The 20,749-nt window shown below is 44.5% G+C and overlaps 1 protein-coding gene across 4 annotated transcripts in view; it reads left to right on the top strand.

Annotated features, from left to right (window-relative positions):
* The window catches only part of APLP2 (amyloid beta precursor like protein 2), an 89,402-nt gene that overhangs the window by 41,177 nt on the left and 27,476 nt on the right, over nt 1-20,749 (top strand). For all 4 annotated transcript variants that reach the window (XM_036494642.2, XM_004593280.4, XM_036494640.2 and 1 more), the window contains exons 2-3: nt 13,875-14,048; nt 15,034-15,157. In XM_036494642.2, coding sequence (XP_036350535.2) covers nt 13,875-14,048; nt 15,034-15,157 — 298 coding nt within the window. The remainder of the gene's footprint in view (nt 1-13,874; nt 14,049-15,033; nt 15,158-20,749) is intronic.

Here is a 20,749-nt window from a genome sequence, read left to right as displayed (position 1 = left end):
CGTTTACCTTGAGGAAGAGAGGACATGACAGCTAGGAAACAACGTTTTGAAATCCAAGAGACATTCAGAGAACAAGAACTCTTGAAAGTTAGAGAAGTGGTAATAGAATCCAATCAATAGGAATCCTACAGGAGAGACCAGGAAGAAACTAGAAGGGAGGAAAGAGGTATAGAGGATCAGTTTAGGCGATTCACAGAGCAATTCGTGTGAGAATTTCTGAACAGTGGGAACGCTGGGCTGTGTCCAGGCTGATGCGGCCTGCTGAGCACTGAGACTAGTAAATGCTCAGAGAACGAACGCTTCCCACCCACCTCCACCCCACCCCCCGCCCGCTGCCCCAGCACAGCTCATTTTGTTGGAAATTCCCAAATGCCAGAAATTGCAAAGATTTTAGAGTTTATTTTCGTATTTAAAAAAAAAATCACATCCACAGAAAGGGTTAGACATAGATTGGCTTTAAATTTGCCAGCAGCAGTGCTAGAAACAGAAGACCTGAAATTTTGAGGGTAAATTTTGTGTAGCCCAGTTTATTCCTGCACAGATTATCCATACAAAGCATACATTTTAAAGCATTTTTGGAGGTTTGTCATGTTTCAAGTTTACGATTTGTACATCCTTTCTCAGGAAGCAGTGGGGAACCACGGGACCCTAAAACAGGAAGTAAGTCATGGAGAAGGAAATCTGAGAAAGCTGGCAGGAATTTTCAGGACTGATGACAGCTGTGCTCAGGCCAGAAGCGTAATGGGTCCAGATCCAGTGGAGGGCCAGAAGACGGGCATCTGCAGGAAGGAAAAGAAACAGGTGCCTCACCCAGAGCACTAACCGCATGGAAGGGAGCGTGATGATCTTCACAGTCAGAGCGGCTTAGTGCTCACGTGAAGGAAAACGTGGAGTTGTTCACTCTGAGAGGAAAGTGGGTGTCCAAGAAAGGAACTGTAATCACAGTGCATGTTTGTGTTGTCACAGTGGAAGTAAAGGGGGCAGATTGGCGGGTAAGGTGTGATCATTGAGGAGCTTAAGTCTTTGTACTGAATAGAAGGGCTGCTTAGGAATGTGGAGGCTCTAGCAGGTGCAAGGTCCGAGATATCCGTGTCAGGAACTGCCAAGCTTGGGTGAGAGCTCATATATGGTTGTACCCTTGTGTTTTGTGGCTTTTGAAACTATCTGTGGAGTCACTTAGCACAATTTTTTAAACCACATACTGGAATGTCACGCCGTACCTCATGAGTACAAGTGGTTGTGTATAGATTTAAGATAAAACATTTTGAAAAGTAAGAAAAACTTGCCATTGTGCTTGTTTTCCTTTTTCTGAGACCTGGGTGACTTAACCGGTCGGTGATCCTGCCTCCCCAATTGGTGTGTTCAGACGTGGGGTGGAGCCTGGTTCCTGGAGGGCAGGCATTCTTCTGGGGGGTGTGTTCATGTGTGTTTGTATGCAAGTTTACATCCTTCCTAGTAATCCTTTTTTTTTTTAAGAAAAAAATTATTTTTATTGGAAGGTGAGATGTATAGAGAGGAAGTTCTTCTCTCCGTTGATTCACTCCCCAAGTGTCCTCAATGGCTGGAGCTGCGCTGATCCAAAGCCAGGAGCCCAGAGCATATTCTGGGTCTCCCACGCTGGTGCAGGGTCCCAAGGTTTTGGGCCATCCTAGAGTGTTGTCCCAAGCCACAAGCAGGGAGCTGGATGGGAAACGGGGCTGCTGGGACTAGAACCAGCACCTATATGGGATCCCAGCTCATGCAAGGTGAGGACTTTAGCCACTAGGCTACTGTGCCAGGCCCCTCATTCACCCTTTTTATTGGAGTGTTGCTTTCCAGCTGTCTCCCGTGCATGTTTACTAGTTAGATGGTTTGAACCTGAGGAAACTGATGGCTAGTGCAGCAAGCAGTAAACATTCTGGCTAATGGCTCATACTAGCTTTACTGTTTTATTTTAGAAATTGCTGATAATTACAGTAATGTAGGTGGGCATGCATCCAAGATAGGAAGAATTATTGTCTGCAAGTAGATCTGGTGGGAGCTGATAACACAGGCCCTACTTACTTTTAATTTAAAAGCTACATAAATCATAGGAAAAGATGTCTTTCGGTTTGCTTTGAACTTGGAGGGAGTGTAGTAGTTCTGTGTTTCTGTTACTTTCGCAGTTTTTATCATAATTTTATTTGAAAGGCTGAGGCAGAGAGTTCTATTTTTCATTTTAATCCTTTCGATTTTTATTTTTTGAGAAGACGTTTTCATAGGCTCAGGGGTTTTCCCTTCCACCCTCCCTCTCCCCCTCCCCCCACTGCTTTCCTCCATGTTATTACGATAGCACAGTCCTTCAGCACGTCACAGGAAAACCATTCTGCTATCGAAGTGTATGGTGGCGTTGTAAGTATAGACGGTGGTAGAAAGTGCAGCATCCTGGTGTCAAGATACACTGAACAGTTTCATTGGGAGTCCATCTTATTCAAGATTAGAGATGCATGCTACAACATATCTTCATTTCTCAGTATGCTAGGAAAGGAGACAGTTCTTCCCCAAATGACCACAAAGGTCAGGGCTGGGTCACATTGAAGCCAGGGGCTGAAACCTCAGTTAGACCTCCCTCAGGAGTGGCAGGGGCGATCTGTTGCTGCTTTTCCAGGGAGCAGGGAGCTCGATGGGAAGTGGAGCAGCTGGGACATGATATGGGATGCTGACGTTTTCAGGTAGTGGCTCAAGGTGCTGCAACACAATGCCAGCTCCTACCATTTTTTGTTTGATTGCTTGTTGTTTTTAGTTTGAGATTTATTTTATTTTTGAAAAGCAGAAAGAGAAGTCTTGCGGGCTGGTTAACTTCCCCAGACTACCAGGACAAAGTCAGGAGCCCAGAACCCCATCTGGGTCTTTCACATGGGTGACAGGCCCAAACACTTGAGCCACTATCAGCCACCCCCTAGGAGCATTAGCAAGAAGCTGGATCGGAAGTGGAGTAGTTAGAACTCAAACTGACCCTCTCATGTGGATTGCAGGTGCCATAGTACCTGTCCCAGCTGTTACAGTAGTAATAGACATTAAAAGCTAAAATAATATTGCGTTAAGATTGGCATCTGACTTTTATTGCAAAGTCAGATAAACAGAGAGGCTGGCATGGTAGCATAGCTCACTAATCCTCTGCCTGAGGGACCAGCATCTCATAAGGGTATCAGTTCATGTGTCGGCTGTTCCACTTATGTTCCAGCTCCCTTGTGTGGCCTGGAAAAGCAGCAGAGGATGGCCCAAGTACTTGGACCCCCTTTACACACATGGGAAACCCAGAAGCTCCTGGCCTCAGATTAACTCAGTGCTGGCAGTTGTGGCCATTTGGGGAGTGAACCAACAAATGAGGGATCTTTCTTTCTCTGTCTCGCCCTCTTTCTCTCTGTAACTTTTTAAAAATATATATATTTATTTATTTTTGTTGGAAAGTGAGATATACAGAGAGGTAGAGGGACGGAGAGGAAGATCCTCTATCCACTGATTCTCTGCCTACGTGACCAAAATGGCCAGAGCTATGCCGATCTGAAGCCAGGAGCCAGGAACCTCTTGCAGGTCTCCCATGTGGGTACAGAGTCCCAAGGCTTTGGGCCATCCTCGACTGCTTTCCCAGGCCACAGGCAAGAAGCTGGATGGGAAGTGGAGTTGCTGGGATTAGAACCGGCGCCCATATGGGATCCCAGCATGTGCAAGATGAGGGCTTTAGCCATTAGGCTAACTGTGCCAGGCTCCCGTCTTAAAATATTTTTTTAAAGAAATTTTAGGTCCTGGCGGCGTGGCCTAGCGGCTTAAGTCTTCGCCTTAAACGTGCCGGGATCCCATATGGGCACCGGTTCTAATCCCGGCAGCCCCACTTCCCATCCAGCTCCCTGCTTGTGGCTTGGGAAAGCAGTTGAGGACGGCCCAAAGCCTTGGGTTCCTCCACCCATGTGGGAGACCTGGAGGAGATTCCAGGTTCCTGGCTTCGGATTGGCGCAGCACCGGCTGTTGCGCTCACTTGGGGGGTAAATTATCGGATGGAATATCTTCCTCTCTGTCTCTCCTCCTCTATGTATATCCGCCTTTCCAATAAAAATAAAAATAAAATCTTTTAAAAAGTAGCTTGTGACAAATACACGAAGCATTCAGTATCCTTAAAATTACCTGATTTATATCGAGCATGACTTAGTACATATACAAATCAAATATCTTGGAGGATCACATCATCCAGAAAGATGCTTATGATTTCCGAGTGTGCTGCCAGGCTTGAGCTTGAATATTTCCATCATTTGTATTGTTTCCGTCATCTCTGGATCAATAAGATGGATTTAGAATGAGCCTATTTCATTATTAATGTTTAATCAGAAGTGCTTCTAGGTGTTTATTACTTGAAATCTTTTCACCCATTTAAGGTTTGGGAAACACATCTCTTATACATTCCCCCATGTCTGCGTGTTCTGTTTAGCACACTCTTAATAAGTAACTTCCTGAGTAATATGGGCAGGTAAGTTCAAGGGATACGCCCAGGTTCACACCATGAACATCACCTTATATTATTCAAACCGCCAGGCTTGCTGACTTCCGCAGTTGCCATGCATTACAGGATGTGAAATACAACTGCCTTGCTTTGGAGTTGTAGTGAGTTCTAATTCTGTGAGAAAGCTTTGTTTCCAAGCTCTCTGAGGCCCTAGGAATTCTAGGAAAGTAGACTTACCGTTGTAGTGAGAACCAGTTAATATTCTAAGTGTATCGTTTATTGTAACTAAACTTTGGATAACACCGGATTTGCACAAAAATGAAAACAAAGGTCAGAAATTCCCCTGAGTTTATGTAACAAGTAAGTAGAAGTAATGTTCATCAAGAAAATAAATTAGAAAGATAACCCACATAGTGCTCTTTTGTTTGCAGAAATATCTTCCTAATAACTAATTTCACCTTCGTTTTTTCTTTAAAGATTTATGTTTTTTGAAACGCGGAGTTACAGACAGCAAGAGGGAGAGACAGAAAAAGATACCTTCCCTTTGCAGATTCGTTCCCCAGGGGGCTACACCTTGGAGCTGAGCCAGACGGAAGCCAGTAGCCGGGAATCTGCAGCATCTCTGGGTCTGCCATGTGGGTGCAGGGGCCCAGTCATTTGAATCATCTTCCACTGCTTTCTCAGGTGCATTCATAGGGAGCTGGATCAGAGGTAGGGCCACTTGGGACGGTTCCATTTAGGGTGCCAGGCCTACAGTTTCATCTTGGTCTCACTTCTGAGCCAGCACTAAGTCTGGGCCGGAGCCAGGAAGCAAGAAGTCCCATCAACTTTAATTCTTATCATTTTTCATCATATTGAGAAAGAAAATCTTCCATCCTTTTGGTTCACTCCCCCCAAATCCTTGCAAGAACCAAAGTTAGGTTGATTGAGGCCAAAGCCAGAAGTTCCAGCTGTGCCCCAAGTATTTGAGCCCTTATCTGCTAGTGGGAAACTTCATTGGACCCAGAACAGCCAGGGATGACTTGCATGCTAAGTGTCAGCCTAATTTGTTAAATCGCGACGCTCAGCCTTCCCTTTCCTTTAAATGATGGCTGTATTGTTTGTGTGAACATTTGGTGACTGAATTACTACAAAGCAAAATATGGAGTATTAATGCAACTTGCCTTTTGCACACCCAGGACTGTGCAGGAAGGAATTGCACAGTCTTTTAAACTTGTTTCATGCCAGCCTGGATTTGCCAATGATGGCAAGTCACGTGGGGATTTAATGTGCTCTTCCCTTGTGTCCCCATGGTTTTAAGCCCCAGCCCTGTATAATTGCAGCTGGAGAGAATTAAATCTTCAGGAGCCAGCCTGGTGGTAATAATGCTAACATCTGAGTGCTTGCTCTGCAGCAGACATTGTGTGCAGTGCTCTTGTATGTTATCTTAATTTAATCCCCGCAACAGGCCCGAGAGGGGTTGGTCTGTTACTAGCCCTGTTTATTACAAAAGGAATTTAAAGCCTGATAATAGATACTATTGTTTGACAGATTCCTTCTTTGTGACAGGCACTGTTACAGACACTTCATGTATCAACTCATTTAAATCTCAAAATGGCACTGTGTGTTTATCAGCTTTTTTTTTTAAAATTTATATATGTTGGCAAGTGAGAACCAAGGCGAGGGGAGGGCCTGGCTGGACAGGCGGACACGGCTAGACGGTCACCTGCTAGCATGAGTGTGGGCTGAATTGTAGGGTCCATTGGGTTGAACTAGGCTCCAGTGCCCATTGATGGGTATGAGAGCCGAATGGGATGTGGGACAGACTAGACCAGTCTGCTGAATGTTACGGGCAAGCACAGGAGTCAGGGCTGGGGAAGGGCCTGGTGGGGATTATTGTGGGTCATTTCAACTAAGCTGTAGTTCTTACTGGTGTAAATGAGGGCAGAGGGTGTAGTGAGCAGGGTTGTGCTGGGTCGCAGCATCCATTGGATTATGTAAGAGATGGGGCTGGAGACACTACTGAGCCAGCAGTTGTAACTACCGGTGTGTGCGTAGGCTGATGTGGGTGACGCACTGAGCCAGACGCCATACTGGCAAACACACACAAAAACCAGGTCTGGGATCGCTACAAATGAACCACTGGACTCAGAATTCAGCCATGGGGAGAATCATAGCATCTGTGGTCTGACATGGAGTGCATGTGTCAGAACTGGGTCTCCTCGGTAGCTTAGAGCAGTGGACAGCAAGCCCAGATGCACATGCAGGATATGGTAGTCATTGGTGCCTACGTAGGACATCTGGTACCACAGCAGAGGATGGAACACAGAACAAATTGGTCAACTACCCCCAGCCAAGGGCTGACAACAAATATCTAGGCAAATGGAAACTCTAATGTGGATTATGTCAGCCAGTGGTCCTTGGAGGGATTTCCTCATCCTTGGATGGGTGAGATCGACAGCATTTCAGAATTATCAAAGCCAGTTGAGCAGAACCCTCGGAACGTGCTGTACATCGGGGACTGTGGGATGACATCGGGTGGCTGTTCCCCATCCTGGGGCAATGAGGCTGTTGGGAGGTTGGGTGTGGCTTCCCGCATCTCCCTCCTTCCCCCAGATACAGGAAGAAGAAAGAAAATATGGAAACAATAGTCTAATTCAACTCACTCACTTTCCCCAATCCTCAACCCTTCCCACTCTGATCAACTATGTAAACATTATCAGAACTAAAACTTTTAAAAGAATTTATGTATGAAAAAGGTGGAATGATGAACATTTGGAAACAATGATCACACCCACTTTTCCCTAATCCTTGATTCTTCCCACCCTGATCAACAGTGTAAACATCATCAAAAATAAATTCAAGAAATTTTTTTAAAAAGTGGGGCCCAGTGCAGTAGCCTAGCAACTAAAGTCCTCGCCTTGCATGTGCTGGGGATCCCACATGGGCACTGGTTCTAATACTGGTTGCCCCACTTCCCATCTAGCTCCCTGCTTGTGGCCTGGGAAAGCAGTTGCAGACAGCCCAAAGCATTGGAACCCTGCACCTGCATGGGAGACCTGCAAGAGGCTCCTGGCTCCTGGCCTCGGGTTAGTGCAGCTTCGGCCATTGTTGCCGCTTGGACAGAAAATCATCAGACGGAAGATCTTCCTCTCTCTCTCTCTGTATGTCTGCCTTTCCAATTTAATAATAATAATAAAAAAAATGGAGTGACAGAGTTCGTCATTGAGGGGAGAGTGATGTCTGCCATCTGCTGATTCACTCCCTGCGTGGCTGCACGAGCTGGTGTGAACCAGGTCAGTGTCAGAACCCAGAAACTCCATCCTGATCTCCCACATGGGACCACATCCTGTGCTGCATTTCCTGTGGATTTGCAGAGATGGGAGGAAAGTGGGGTAGCCAGGGCTCAGACTGGCACCCTGGTATGGGATGCAAGGAGCAGCTTAACCTCTTGTGCCACAGTGGCAGCCCTTGTATTTGTGTTGTAGGAGTCAGGCCTAAGGAGGTTAGGTGGCACAGTTGGTGAGTGATGAGGCTGGAACCTATGCATGGTTTGTGAAAGCTTTTTGTCTTTGAGCTGTCCTCTTGGCTCCCACCTCTCACGCTTCCCCTGAGCAGTGACCGTGATGAGTGGCCTGAGTTTATTTCATAATGACTGACAGAAGAGAAACACGGGGAGCAGTGAAGAACCTGGCCACCTGAGAAGTTTACATCCCTAAACTTGTACAGCTTTTGTTTTTGCATAAGAATGTTGTATGAATTTGTGTATTCAGTAATTTCCTTTATAAAGACGTTCAGCTCAGAAAACATACTGAAAGGCCTTTGTAAATCATGCTACCTGGATCCTTATTATAATCCAGATGGACAAATTGTCATGTTACTATAAAAATCCTTGAGACAGTCTCAGCCACTTTCAATCTTGGAAGCAGTACCTCACTTTAATATTAAAGCTGTAATAAAAGCAAGGGTTATTTGTATAAATTACTGCCTGTGAAAATAGTGCCTAACAGCTGGTATATGTCAATGTAAGAATGATTGCCCTTCACACTTGGAGGTTTCTCCTCAATCTAGTTTCACTAGATTCTAATTAGAATTAAGTTCAAATGTAAAAAAGAGGCCAAGAATTTTTAATTACTGTAATGCAGAGTATCACTTTAAGAACAGGTTGTCTCATTCTGCTAAAACCAAAAGATGGTTAGCAGGAATCCTGCTGTTTTATTTAATAGTGGGTTGAAATATGAACCATGGATTTTTAAAAATTCAAATCTTTACTTCTGTACTGCTGAAAAAAAAAATACAGGTTCCAAGTGATAGCCACCCTTTGACAGTAACAAAGGGGATTCTTTCTACAGTGTACTCTGAGTCAGAATTGTAACAGTCTGCATTACACAGGAATAAGCTAACACATGAACATACTTGCAGCCTTACTGCTTTAGGATGTGCGTGCAAATATTTGAAATAAATAATATGCTTTTTAGATATTGAGTGGTTATAGTTAGTAGTTGTCCTACCTAAAATGCTTTTCTTCTATTAAAAAAAAACTGATTATTCTCTTAAGATTGAAACCGTGCACTCTAGGTCGAAATGCAGGCAGGTAATGAACAGGACTAAAAACAAGAACACTTCGGGTGCATTTTGGCAAAGCAGTTAAAACGCTGCTTCCCACCCGAGTGCTGGGGTTCAGTCCCAGCTCTGCTCCGATTTCCGGCTTTGGTTAATGCTCGCACGGGGAGGCAGCTAGTAATGCTGAAGTGGTTGAGTCCCTGCCACACGTGTGGGATTGAGCGCTGGATTTTGGCCCGGCCCAGCCCTGGCTGTTGAAGGCAGCTTGGGAGTGATCCAGTGGATGGGAGGTCTTTGTGTGTCTCTGACTTTCAGATAATTAAATATGTGAAAATAGAATCAAAAAAACTAATTTTAGACTTTCAATCTTGAAAATGTTAAAATACTATAGAGATTTCCTCTCTGTCTTTACCCCACTTCCTTTATCGTTCACATTGTCTATAACCCATAACATTGTTACCAGAGTTAGGAGACTTGCATGGGCTTGGTACTGCTAACTTACAGACCTTGTTCAAATAAGGTGCGGTTTTCCCACTGGTGGCCTTTTCCTGCTCCTGTACCCTGCCACCCACACTGCATTCTTCTGTCATTTTTGCTTAGTCTGAATGTGCAGCTCTCCTTGCTCATTAGTGTTCTTCAGTGTCTGGTGGCTGTGAGGTCAACCTGTCTGATGAGGAGGAGCTAATAGTGGAGATAACCTGGAGAATGCTAAGAACAGAATTTTTGTTTTCTGCTTTATTTAGTCAATCTTTGGTGCTGGTTTGTTCAGACTTAAATGGCTTTCCGTCATGAAGTACCATTCAGCCCTTGAACAGGTATAAAAGTAATATGTGGGCTTTTTGAATCTTTTGAAGGAGTGCCATTTTGCTGACTTTCTGAAAAAAGGTCGTTGAGTAAGAGTCACTAGCATGCAAGTTACCAGATGTTACCAAAGGGTTGGCAGGTCAGTCAGTGATTAGAACTAGGATATGTGAACTCACCTTTCCCAGGTGAAGCTGGAGAGAGAGAGAGAGAGAGAGAGAGAGAGAGAGAGAGAAGCCTTGCCTTCCCATCCGAGGAAGTGTGATTCCTCAGTGGTAGGGTATAACTCTGCTTTCGGGAGGATGTTCCTTCTATAGCAGGTGCTCCCACACACCCTGGGGCCAGCTTGTATTTTCGGGCAGTAACTATGGAGGAAAGAAGAGGCTTCCATGTCTGCTTTGCCAGTGGGGAATGCCTTGGTGCTGTGTGGAGAGGGAGGGGCTTAGATGGCCTCATGAATTGCATCTCTGTGGTGATGATTAAATGTCCTGATTTGTCAAAATAGGCTCTCATTTAAATTTGCTTATATTTTACATGTTCATACTCTAAGCTATTTTAAGTTTTCAACCAGGTTACTAGAAGCACTTTTTACCAAGTTGAATTTCTGTCCTTGGATAGCTAAACTCTTTTCCCCCAAGCCAAATTAATAAAATGGAATTTCTTATTAAGGATGAATTATTAAGTAAAGTGGAAGCACTTGGGTAGGAAAGCAATTGATGCAATTTGTTTTCAAAGCCTTAAAAGCGCTGCAGTGTGCATAGATCACAAGGACTGGCTTAAGTGCCAACACATGGGGCATAAATTTTCCTGGAGGATTCCAGGTCCACAGGATACCAGAAGTGCTGACTTGGCAGCGAAATCCCATTTGTAACATGTTAGATTAGGAAAGATTGATTGATATGTTGATGTGATGGATCAAGGCACAGTCCATGCTTAAGAAAATGGAGAGCACATTAAATAAGAGCATTTTCAAAGCAGAGAAGTGGAAACATAGAAAAAATGACCCCGCTGTGCTCCAGGTAGGGTTGGGCATGTTTGATTAGTTGGTTCCTAGACATGGTCCGCAGAGGCTTTTTATGTTTCAGATGATAGCTTCTTGAAAGTCTCCTATGACCACAAGGATTAATCTTTCTGAACTCAGAAGTGAATCGCTGCAGCATATTAGCTGTCTGGATTGGTTCCAGTTGCTCCACTTTTTCTGTGTGGTAACTGATGTATCTGTTGCTGCGGAGCTGCCTCTTCCTGTTGCTTTAACCTATGGCATTTGAGATTCTCTTTAGGGAAGGGAATGGTGACCATCTCAGCTCAGAGATCAAATGCACTTACCACGGGTGCATCGCCCTTGGTGGTTGACCTGTAAACTGAACATGTAAACGCTTGGAACTCCTGCGGTCTTGGCGCCAACACCCCTGCTGCGTAACGTGTGGAACGCAGTCTTTGGTGCCAAGACAGGGCTGCCTGCACTCAAATCGAATGTCCCAGCTGTGGCTTGGGTGAGCTCACATAACCAGCTGACATTCTGTTGCTTGTTTTCATTTTTGGAACTTAAGGGGATAAATGCCATGTAGAAAGATTAGAAACACACACCTCAGGTCCTGTTTAATAGCTGCTGTAATGTTAAAATATGCAAGGCCATAAGAGATTTTGAGAAACATTGTTCAGGAATCCTGCTGACTTTTCTGTGGTGATTTGTTTGCTCTAGATTTAGGAAGCAGGAACCTTCTAAGTTATTCACTTATTTACACATCTTCCTGAATTTTCTTCATGTACCTCTATCTGGACTCTTGAAGTAGAGGCACTCTTACAAACAGAAAATTATTATTTATTCACAAGATAGAGGTACACAGAGAGGGAGTGAGAGAAAGAAATCTTCCATCCCCTGGTTTACTGCTGAGACGATCACAGTAGCCAGGACTGTGCCAGGAGGTGCCAAGACCTCAGAGCTCTTTCCAGTCTCCCACGTGGGTGTTGGGGTCTAAGCACTCGGACTGTCTTTAGTTACACTCACAGGGAGCTGGATGGGAAGTGAAGTAGCTAAGGCTTGAATGATTGCTCATATGGAATGCCAACATTACAGGCAGTGGCTTAAGCTATTATGCCAAACTGCTGGCAGAGATAGGGGTGGGGAGGAGGGAAAGAAAGAGATCTTGAATCTGCTGGTTCACTCCCCAGTCCTTGCCGTTGGATGGCCCGGGACTATTGGATGGCTGCAGCGGCAAGGACTGTGTGAGCTGGGCTCTTACTCCTGGGCAGGAAGCTTGGACGAAGCTCCAGGCTTTAGCCTGTTCCTATACTTGCCTGGGGAATGAACCAGACGGAAAATCTCCTTCCTTTGCAATTATTTCAAATAAACAAATCTCCTATGATTTATTTTACTTAAAAAATTACCAAGAGAGGGAGTGGCAGATCTTCTGTCTGCTGTTTCACTGCCTAAATGGCCACCATAAACCAGAGCTGAGCTGGGCTGAAACCCAGGAGCTTCTGCTGCACCTCCCACTTTGGTGCAGAGGCCCAAGGACTTAGACCACTCTCTGCTGCTTTCCCAGGCCATTAGCAGGGAGGACTGGATCAGAAGTGGAGCAGTCAGGACACGAATCAATGCTCCTGTGGGATGCCGGCACTACAGGTGGAGTGTTAGTTTGCTATGCCACTGTGTTGGCCTTGATTGGGTAATACATTTTTAAAAGCTTTTCTTCAGTGTGGAGGAACTTTCCCGCTAGGGAAGACTATGGAATTCCAGTGTGTCCCAGCGTGGAACTGCAGCTGTTAACAGAGGCATAGTGCTGGCTGCAGGTGTGCCAGTGCTTTCTGGTGGGCTGTACTTTGCAGTAGCTTTAGTGTTTTGCCTGACTGCTGTTTCCCACCCAAATCCCTGTGAAAAATCGCTGTCAAGATGTGTTTGTCAGAGAGGGAAAAGGAGGGTGGGAGGATGAGAAGAGAGGATACTGCCCATGAAAAGACTGGATAGTATGGTGCGGTTGATTATCTTTCATGGCATGAGCCAAGATTATCCATGAAAGCCTTTAGTGTTGTGTGTGTCCCCGCTTGATGTCCTCCTCCTTCTCCCCGTCTGACGGGTCCCCGAGCCTTGCCCGTTGGACTGCGATCTCTGACGCTCCACCTCAGCGGGTCAGGCCGAGCTCCCACCACGCCTGTCCTGGGCTGTGCAGCCAGCTTCCCGAGCTCTTTACTTGCCTACACGCTTGGTTCCTTTCCACCCTTTTTTCTCTCTACAGCCAGAAAAGGCCTCAGAGCTGCATTTTGAAAATAACAACGTGGTGCTAAAGATTTCCCCGTGCTTGCAGGAATGAAGATACAGCCCCACTCCTCGTGAGACTTCCTAGTGGTGTGGGTACATGCCTCCCTGCTGCTAGAGAAATATTTTCCATCTACAGGTTCACTCCCCCAGTGGCCACAATAGCCAGAGCTGAGTTGATCCAAAGCCAGGAGCCAGGAGCTTCTTCCAGGTCTCTCACATATGTGCAGAATTTCAAGGCTTTGACCTATCCCCTGGTGAATTCCCAGGACACAAGTCAGGGAACTGAATGAGAAACAGAGCATCCGGGATGCAAATTGGCACTCATATATTCCATAACCAATTAAGCCACTATGCCAAGCACCAGGCTGGCTGGGAATGTGATCCCACTGTGTGTGTGTGTGTGTGTCTTCTCCATTAGTCTATGAATTCCAAGGGTCAGCACTTTACTCATCTTTGATAAGTTCGTTGTGCAAATAAATTAAAGTGAGGTCATTGTAATATTTAGCTATTTTTCCATTACTTGGTTTGTGAAGAAGTGAAAAGAGATTTGCTTATAGAAGAGCAGGCTGTATTCAGGCTATATGTTCACAAGTTTTGAAGTATCCCACCCGGGAAGTTGTAGTTTCTCATTAATGTTCACTTTTAAAGTTTATTCTTTTATTCTGACCCAGCTCCTGCGAGAAGGATTGGCTTATGAAGATAAAATCCGTGAATAATGAAAGTCTTTGACGGATCAGTATTGTCACAAACCACTGCATAGTTGCCTTTCTGTCAGCTTTGTTTGTGGAAATAAATTTGGAATTTCTCTTTTCTCTGCAGGCTCTGGCAGCCAATGCTGGAACTGGATTTGCTGTTGCCGAGCCCCAAATTGCAATGTTTTGCGGGAAGTTAAACATGCATGTGAACATTCAGACTGGGAAGTGGGAACCTGACCCAACAGGCACCAAGAGCTGCTTAGGAAGAAAAGAAGAAGTTCTTCAGTACTGTCAAGAGGTAAGAGGTTGACAGGAAGTGAGAACCTGGGTCAGAGTTAAATATGCTGGTTAGAGATGCTGTCGCCTTTCTCTTTTGGCTTTAGACCAGCATGCTGGCTTCTGGGGCGCATGCCTTTGTTTCTGAATGTGTGCTGTGACCAAGCTTCCGGAAGGCTTTGCTTGCGTGTGCTGTGAGCTCGCTGACTTTTAGTAAGGAATATGATTGTCAGTATGCGTGTGGGATTGAGTCCAGAACTCCCAGTGGGTACCAAAATCTGAGTGCTTCAGGCCCCTATATAAATAATGTAGAATTTACAGATAACCTATGCACATCCTCATGTATACTTGAATGCATCCTGGTTTACTTACAATACCTAATACAATGTAAATGCTATGTAAATAATGTTTAGTTGTTAGGAATAATGCCAAGAAAAAACAAATATGTATATGTTCAAGAATGTTTTCCTTTCCCGAATATGTTCACCCTGTGGTTGGTTGAAGCCAGGGATGCAGAGCTGCTGGTTTTCATCCCAGGTCTGATTCATTTTATCTTTTAGATGAAATAGAAGAGGATATAAGATGTCTTAACTTCTCACTAAGACTAGCATGTAGGGCCAGAGGTGAGGCCTTGTTGTGTGATTTCATTGACATTCCCGTAGAGTTGTCTGTAAATGTTTCAGCTCATAAAGTTGGCAACTAATGTGAATCTATACATGCGCTTGATGCCTGATGGATTGGGCGGAAAGAGCCTGAAGGCTTGCTAGTTTTGTTTGCCTTAAATCTTAAATATAAGTTCTTAAAAAAAAAAAAAAGAATATTTAGCCAAACCTGGTAGTTACATCATCTTTATACTAGATGACTTCAGTTGGAGCAGACAGAGGGGGTAGAGCTTGAGATTTGGTAGGATGAAGTGGAGACTAACTGAACTCCAGTACTTAACCTTTACTTGCAAGTGAATGTCCATTTGCAGGGTAGTTTATTTTGTGTGTTCTGTTCCCTAAAAGATGTATCCAGAGCTGCAGATCACAAACGTGATGGAAGCAAACCAGCCAGTCAGTATTGACAATTGGTGCCGAAAGGACAAGAAGCCATGCAAGACTCACATTGTTATACCGTTCAAGTGTCTGGGTGAGTGCTCCTGGCTACTTGGCATGAAGTAGGCCTCCCTGGACTCCATTTGTAAATTTGATTATCTCTTAGCTGATAGTGAATCAGCTTCATCTGTTAGAAACCTGAGTGCTGCGTGGATTTATTAGGGATTTGTCTTCTGGGTATTTACCGGCCAACTTCCTTTCAGTGATGACTATCTCTGCCCCTTCCATTGTGGATGCGCTTCTGCCTCCCATGGCAAGGGAGCTGCACCCTGCTGGTCACCGTCTGAGCTGAGCACGTGGCAGTGATAGCAGTGAAGTGCCATGAAAGAAGAGTCTTTCTGTATGCATCTGCACCACTGGCGAAGGAGACACAGCTGAGGATACCCTGTTGACAGTCTGGGGTTCCAGGGACAGGCACTGTGGGACCTGCCCCTTCTGAAGGATTTGGGGCTGGCAAAGAGGCCTTTACACCTGTTGCTGGTGTCAATATTTGAAGCCAACCTCAGCACAACTAATTATTACCCTGATGCAAGTTGTTGTTTCAGATGCCTAGTGAATGTATGAGTCAGAACCATTTACTGACATAGGTTTCTGGATGATAGTCACATATCTGTGAGCTGGTGAATTGGGAGCAGAATTGCTGCTGGTGCTGAAAAGGGCAAAACAGGTGATGTTTCTGTGACAGGATGAATGTAAATGTCTTAAGCAGTTCTGTATCTGAGTTGAGCAGTTAATTCATCCTCCTCCCTACTTTCATTAAAATCCTCCCTAAATTATTGACAGTGGCAAGATGGAATGCATAGCAAGGAACAACAGCCAAATAATAGGATGGATTAACATCTGAATCATGTAGCAGTTGACTGCATCATGAAAGTATTCTTCCACCTACTTTTCTTGGGAGCTTTTTCTCTTAAGCTTCGTTTTGTGGATGCTTGCCTTAAAAGCAGTCTTTCTCTGGTCCAGACATTCAGGTGTCCATAATACTCCTTGCTCATGGCATCACAGTGGTTATACTATAGCAAGACTGTCTGTCCATGGCTGCCTTCACCATCTACATAGTAAATACCTTGAAATCAGGCACACCGTTTTATTTATCCTCCTGCCACCTAGAATACAGAAAATAAAAATAGTATTTTTACAGTTGACTTTCAGTGGGACATTTATTTTATTGCTTTATTGTTTCAAATGGCTATAGTTTAAAATGTTTAGTGTGTTACGGAATCCAAGCAGGGGAGTCGTAATTGTCATTAACTACATATCAAAAGACAGTTTGACCATAAATCGGTCAGTTCCTTTTTTGCACTGTAGAATCTTAAAAACACCGAGCAGTCTTTGGTGTTACTTAACTCAGACAGGTAACCTGGTTGTATCATCATCCATGTGGATCTGTCCATTGAAACTTGAAAATAAATGCAGTTACCTGAACCTAGATTGGTGAGGGACTGGGTGCCTGGAGTTTCAAAGAAAAAGTAGATACAACACTGCTAGTTCTCCCTTATCATTTAAGAAGACATTGACATCGCCACTGCTTTGTCATTGGCATTCCTTCAGGTAGCACTGACATTGGTTAATAAACAGCATCATTTTCTCTTTTTAGACTCCTTGGAAAGCATGTTAGTAACCCTTTTAGAAATGTGATAACTGTTTCATGGAAGATAACTTCAAATTACAGAATGGTGCAATTTATTTTTTTTAAAGATTTATTTTTTTATTTTTATTGGAAAGTCAGATAAACAGAGAGGAGGAGAGACAGTGAGGAAGATCTTCCGTCCGACGATTCACTCCCCAAGTGAGCGCAACGGCCGATGCTATGCTGATCCAAAGCCAGGATCCAGGAACTTCTTCCAGGTCTCCCACATGGGTGCAGGGTCCCAAGGCTTTGGGCCATCCTCGACCTCTTTCCCAGGCCACAAGCAGGCAGCTGGATGAGAAGTGGAGCTGTGGGGATTAGAACTGGCTCCCATATGGGATCCCGGGGCGTTCAAGGCGAGAACTTTAGCCACTAGGCCACGCCGCCGGGCCCAGAATGGTGCAATTTATAAAAATACTACAACGAGGATCTTATTTCTCATTCCCCTAACTCTCCCTACTGGATTTTTGGTTGTATTCTCAATCGTTTGATAATACGTTGCAGACATGATATGTTAATGCCTTACTATTACAGTAATAGTACAATCACCAAAGTCACTAGCTTACATAATATCTAGTCTACAGGCCTTGTTCAGGTATTACCTGTTATATTAGTAGCATCCAGCTTCTAATAGATCACATGTTGCATTTAACGTTTCCTTGTCTTTCGTGACCTTGACACTTTTAATGGAGAAGCTGGTTGCTTTGTAGAATGCCTTACATATGAGTTGTTCAGTGTTCTTTTGGTTTACAGGGTTGAGAGGGAACTTTTGCAAAAGTGTTCTCATTGCATCATACTGCAAATTATATGACGTCAGTCTCATCAGTGGTGATAACTTTCACTACCTGACCAGGTGATGCCTGCGTTCATTATTTTAAGGGAAGAAAGTGCTTGCTTTTTTTTTTTTTTTAATTTATTTTATTATTTTTCTAATTGCAAAGTCAGATAGACAGAAAGGAGGAGAGACAGAGAGGAAGATCTTTTGTTTGGTGAGTCACTCCCCAAGTGATCACAATGGCTGTAGCTGTGCCGATCCGAAGCCAGGAGCCAAGAGCCTCTTTCTGGTTTCCCGTACAGGTGCAGGGTCCCAAGGCTTTGGGCCATCCTCAGCTGCTTTCCCAGGCCACAGGCATGGAGCTGGATGGGAAGTGGAGTTACCATGATTAGAACCAGTGCCCATATGGGATCCTAGTGCGTTCAAGGAGAGGATTTTTTTTTTTTTTTAAAGATTTATTCATTTTATTACAGCCAGATATACACAGAGGAGGAGAGACAGAGAGGAAGATCTTCCGTCCGATGATCCACTCCCCAAGTGAGCCGCAACGGGCCGATGCGCGCCGATCCGAAGCCGGGAACCTGGAACCTCTTCCGGGTCTCCCACACGGGTGCAGTGTCCCAAGGCTTTGGGCCGTCCTCGACTGCTTTCCCAGGCCACAGGCAGGGAGCTGGATGGGAAGTGGAGCTGCTGGGATTAGAACCGGCGCCCATATGGGATCCTGGGGGCTTTCAAGGCGAGGACTTTAGCCGCTAGGCCACGCCGCCGGGCCCACAAGGAGAGGATTTTTAACCACTAAGCCACCGTGCCTAACCCCATATTCATCCTTTTTATTGGAGTGTTTATTACAGAGAGAAGAAAATACAGAGCCTGGCATGGTACGGTAGTGTAGTGGCTAAAGTGCTTGCCTTGCAGGCACCAGAATCCCAGATGTGTTCTGGTTCAAGTTCCAGCTGCTCTGCTTCCACCCCTGTGGCCTGAGAAAGCAGTTGAGACGGCCCAAAGCCTTGGGACCCTGCGCCTGTGTGAGAGACCCAGAAGAAGTTCCTTGCTCCTACTTTAGGATCGGCTCAGCTTTATCCATTGCAGCCACTTGGCAGTGAATCAGCAGATGGAAGATGTTTTTCTCTGTTTCTCTTCCTCTCTGTATATTTGGCTTTCCAGTAAAAATAAATAAATCATTAAAAAAGAAGAAACAAAGATTTTTCCATCCACTGGTTCACTCCCCAGGTGGCCAAGATGTGGCACTAGGTGTGCTAAGTGCCACCAGGATGTTACTGTAACATGACATACTCAGTTATCAATCTGTGTGTAGGCATTAAAAACAGGGACCTGATGGTGGCAACTCCAGTCCTGATTTCATCCATCTATATATTTACTTACTCCATGTCCCTTGTAAATAAATCAGTCTCTACTTCTTAAAAGTTGTTGAGATACAATTTATGTGCTGTATAATTTAGTCATTTAAGTGTGTACAGTTTAATGTTTTATAGTTTATCGCCTTAGCTATGTAACCATACACAACACTTGGAGCATATTGACTGTAATAAAAATTGATAGTAAAAAGTGAGAGCCCTATGCACTGGATCGACCAGAAGTGCCCCTCATGTGCTTTAGGATGAATGGTATATGTTAAAGAGCTGTTGTAATCTGGCTGGCTTCAGCTGTGGCACTCAGTGGGCTCTTGCTGTTTAACAAACCCAGAGGACAGGCCAGATGAAGCGCAAGGAGAAAACAGCCCATGTGTTGTTGATCGGCTGTGTCTCCTATTAGTTGGCTTGGCTGTGCCATGGATCTTAGCTGTGTCGTCAGGTATGGTTTCTGTGTGCCTGTTAGCTTGAGGGCAGGAGTGAAGTCCTGCTCCCATACTTGCAGGTAACTTGAGAGTTGCACGGTCGGATGCATAGTGTTTGCATCCAGTCTGCTGTTGCAGTTTGTGTATGGCTGTGTTCCCCACATCACCCAGCTCTGCCCTATTCTGACAGCATGCTTCATTGCCCATCACGGACACATCTTTTAAGTTTTACAGTTGTGACTCTTCAGTAAACTAGTTTTAGTTTATTGGACGAGATGGCAGCAGTTCATTTTCTCCCCTCCTCAAGATAAACCATTACAGCTTAACATTACTACTGATTGCCTCTTGATTAGTTACAGAAGTTTTATATAATTAGATAGTGACTCAAGTTAGGACGGAGTAATGTGTGAAGGAGCAAGATTGCAGCTGTGTTTGGAAAAGGGGGAGATTTTAATCATCTCTGAGATGATGTAGAAGTGGTTCTATGTTTATTTGCCATTTGGGTTTGTTCCTTTGTGAAGTGTTTGCCCATTTCCCGTGCCCATTTCTTGAGTGGCTTGTTTGTTTTGACATTTTGGTTGTTTTGTAGCTCTTTGTATATTCTGGAGATCAGCCCTCTATCACCTATGTCGTGTGCAAAGATCTTCTCCCATTCTGTGGGTTGCCTTTTTACTTTGTTGATTGTTTCTCTAGCTGTACAGAAGCTTCTTAGTTTGATGAGGGAAATCCAAATTAAAACATCAATGAGGTACCACCTAACGCCAGTAAGACTGGCCCACATGAATAAAAGCACCAACGACACTTGTTGGCGAGGTTGCGGGGAAAAGGGAACCCTACTCCACTGCTGGTGGGGCTGCAGGCTGGTACAGCCTCTATGGAAATCAGTATGGAGAATATTCAAACAACTCAAATTCAACATACCGTATGATCCAGCAATAGCACTCCTAGGAATATATCCAGAACACTTGTTTTATGAGAAACCAACATGCACTCCTATGCTCACAGCAGCACAATCAGTAATTGCAAAAACATGGAAGCAACCAAAATGCCCATCAACAGAGGATTGGATAAGAAAGCTATGGTTCATCTACTCCATGGAATACTACTCAGCTATTAAAAAAAACAAAATGCAGTTCTTTGTGGCCAAATGGGCCAAACTGGAAACCATAATGCTAAGGGAAATGAGCCAATCCCAAAAGGTTAAATACCACATGTTTGCCTTAATTTAAGATGATATGATGTTATGTATAACATGTTATGTTTTGAATGTTATATGTTGTGTATAAACTAAATTGAAGTATAGGTGAGGTGGTCACAGAAGGTGGCTGGGAACTCGCATTTACTTTCAACATGTTGGTTACTCATTACTATGTCAATTAATTCCATAATGATGTAAATTTTTGCTGATGGTATGATGGAGCTTTCA

Source organism: Ochotona princeps, chromosome 4, assembly GCF_030435755.1.
Source record: "Ochotona princeps isolate mOchPri1 chromosome 4, mOchPri1.hap1, whole genome shotgun sequence".
In the NCBI taxonomy this organism is placed as follows: Eukaryota; Metazoa; Chordata; class Mammalia; order Lagomorpha; family Ochotonidae; genus Ochotona; species Ochotona princeps.
Note: the sequence above shows the minus strand (reverse complement) of the source record. Positions and strands in the feature narration are given on the sequence as shown.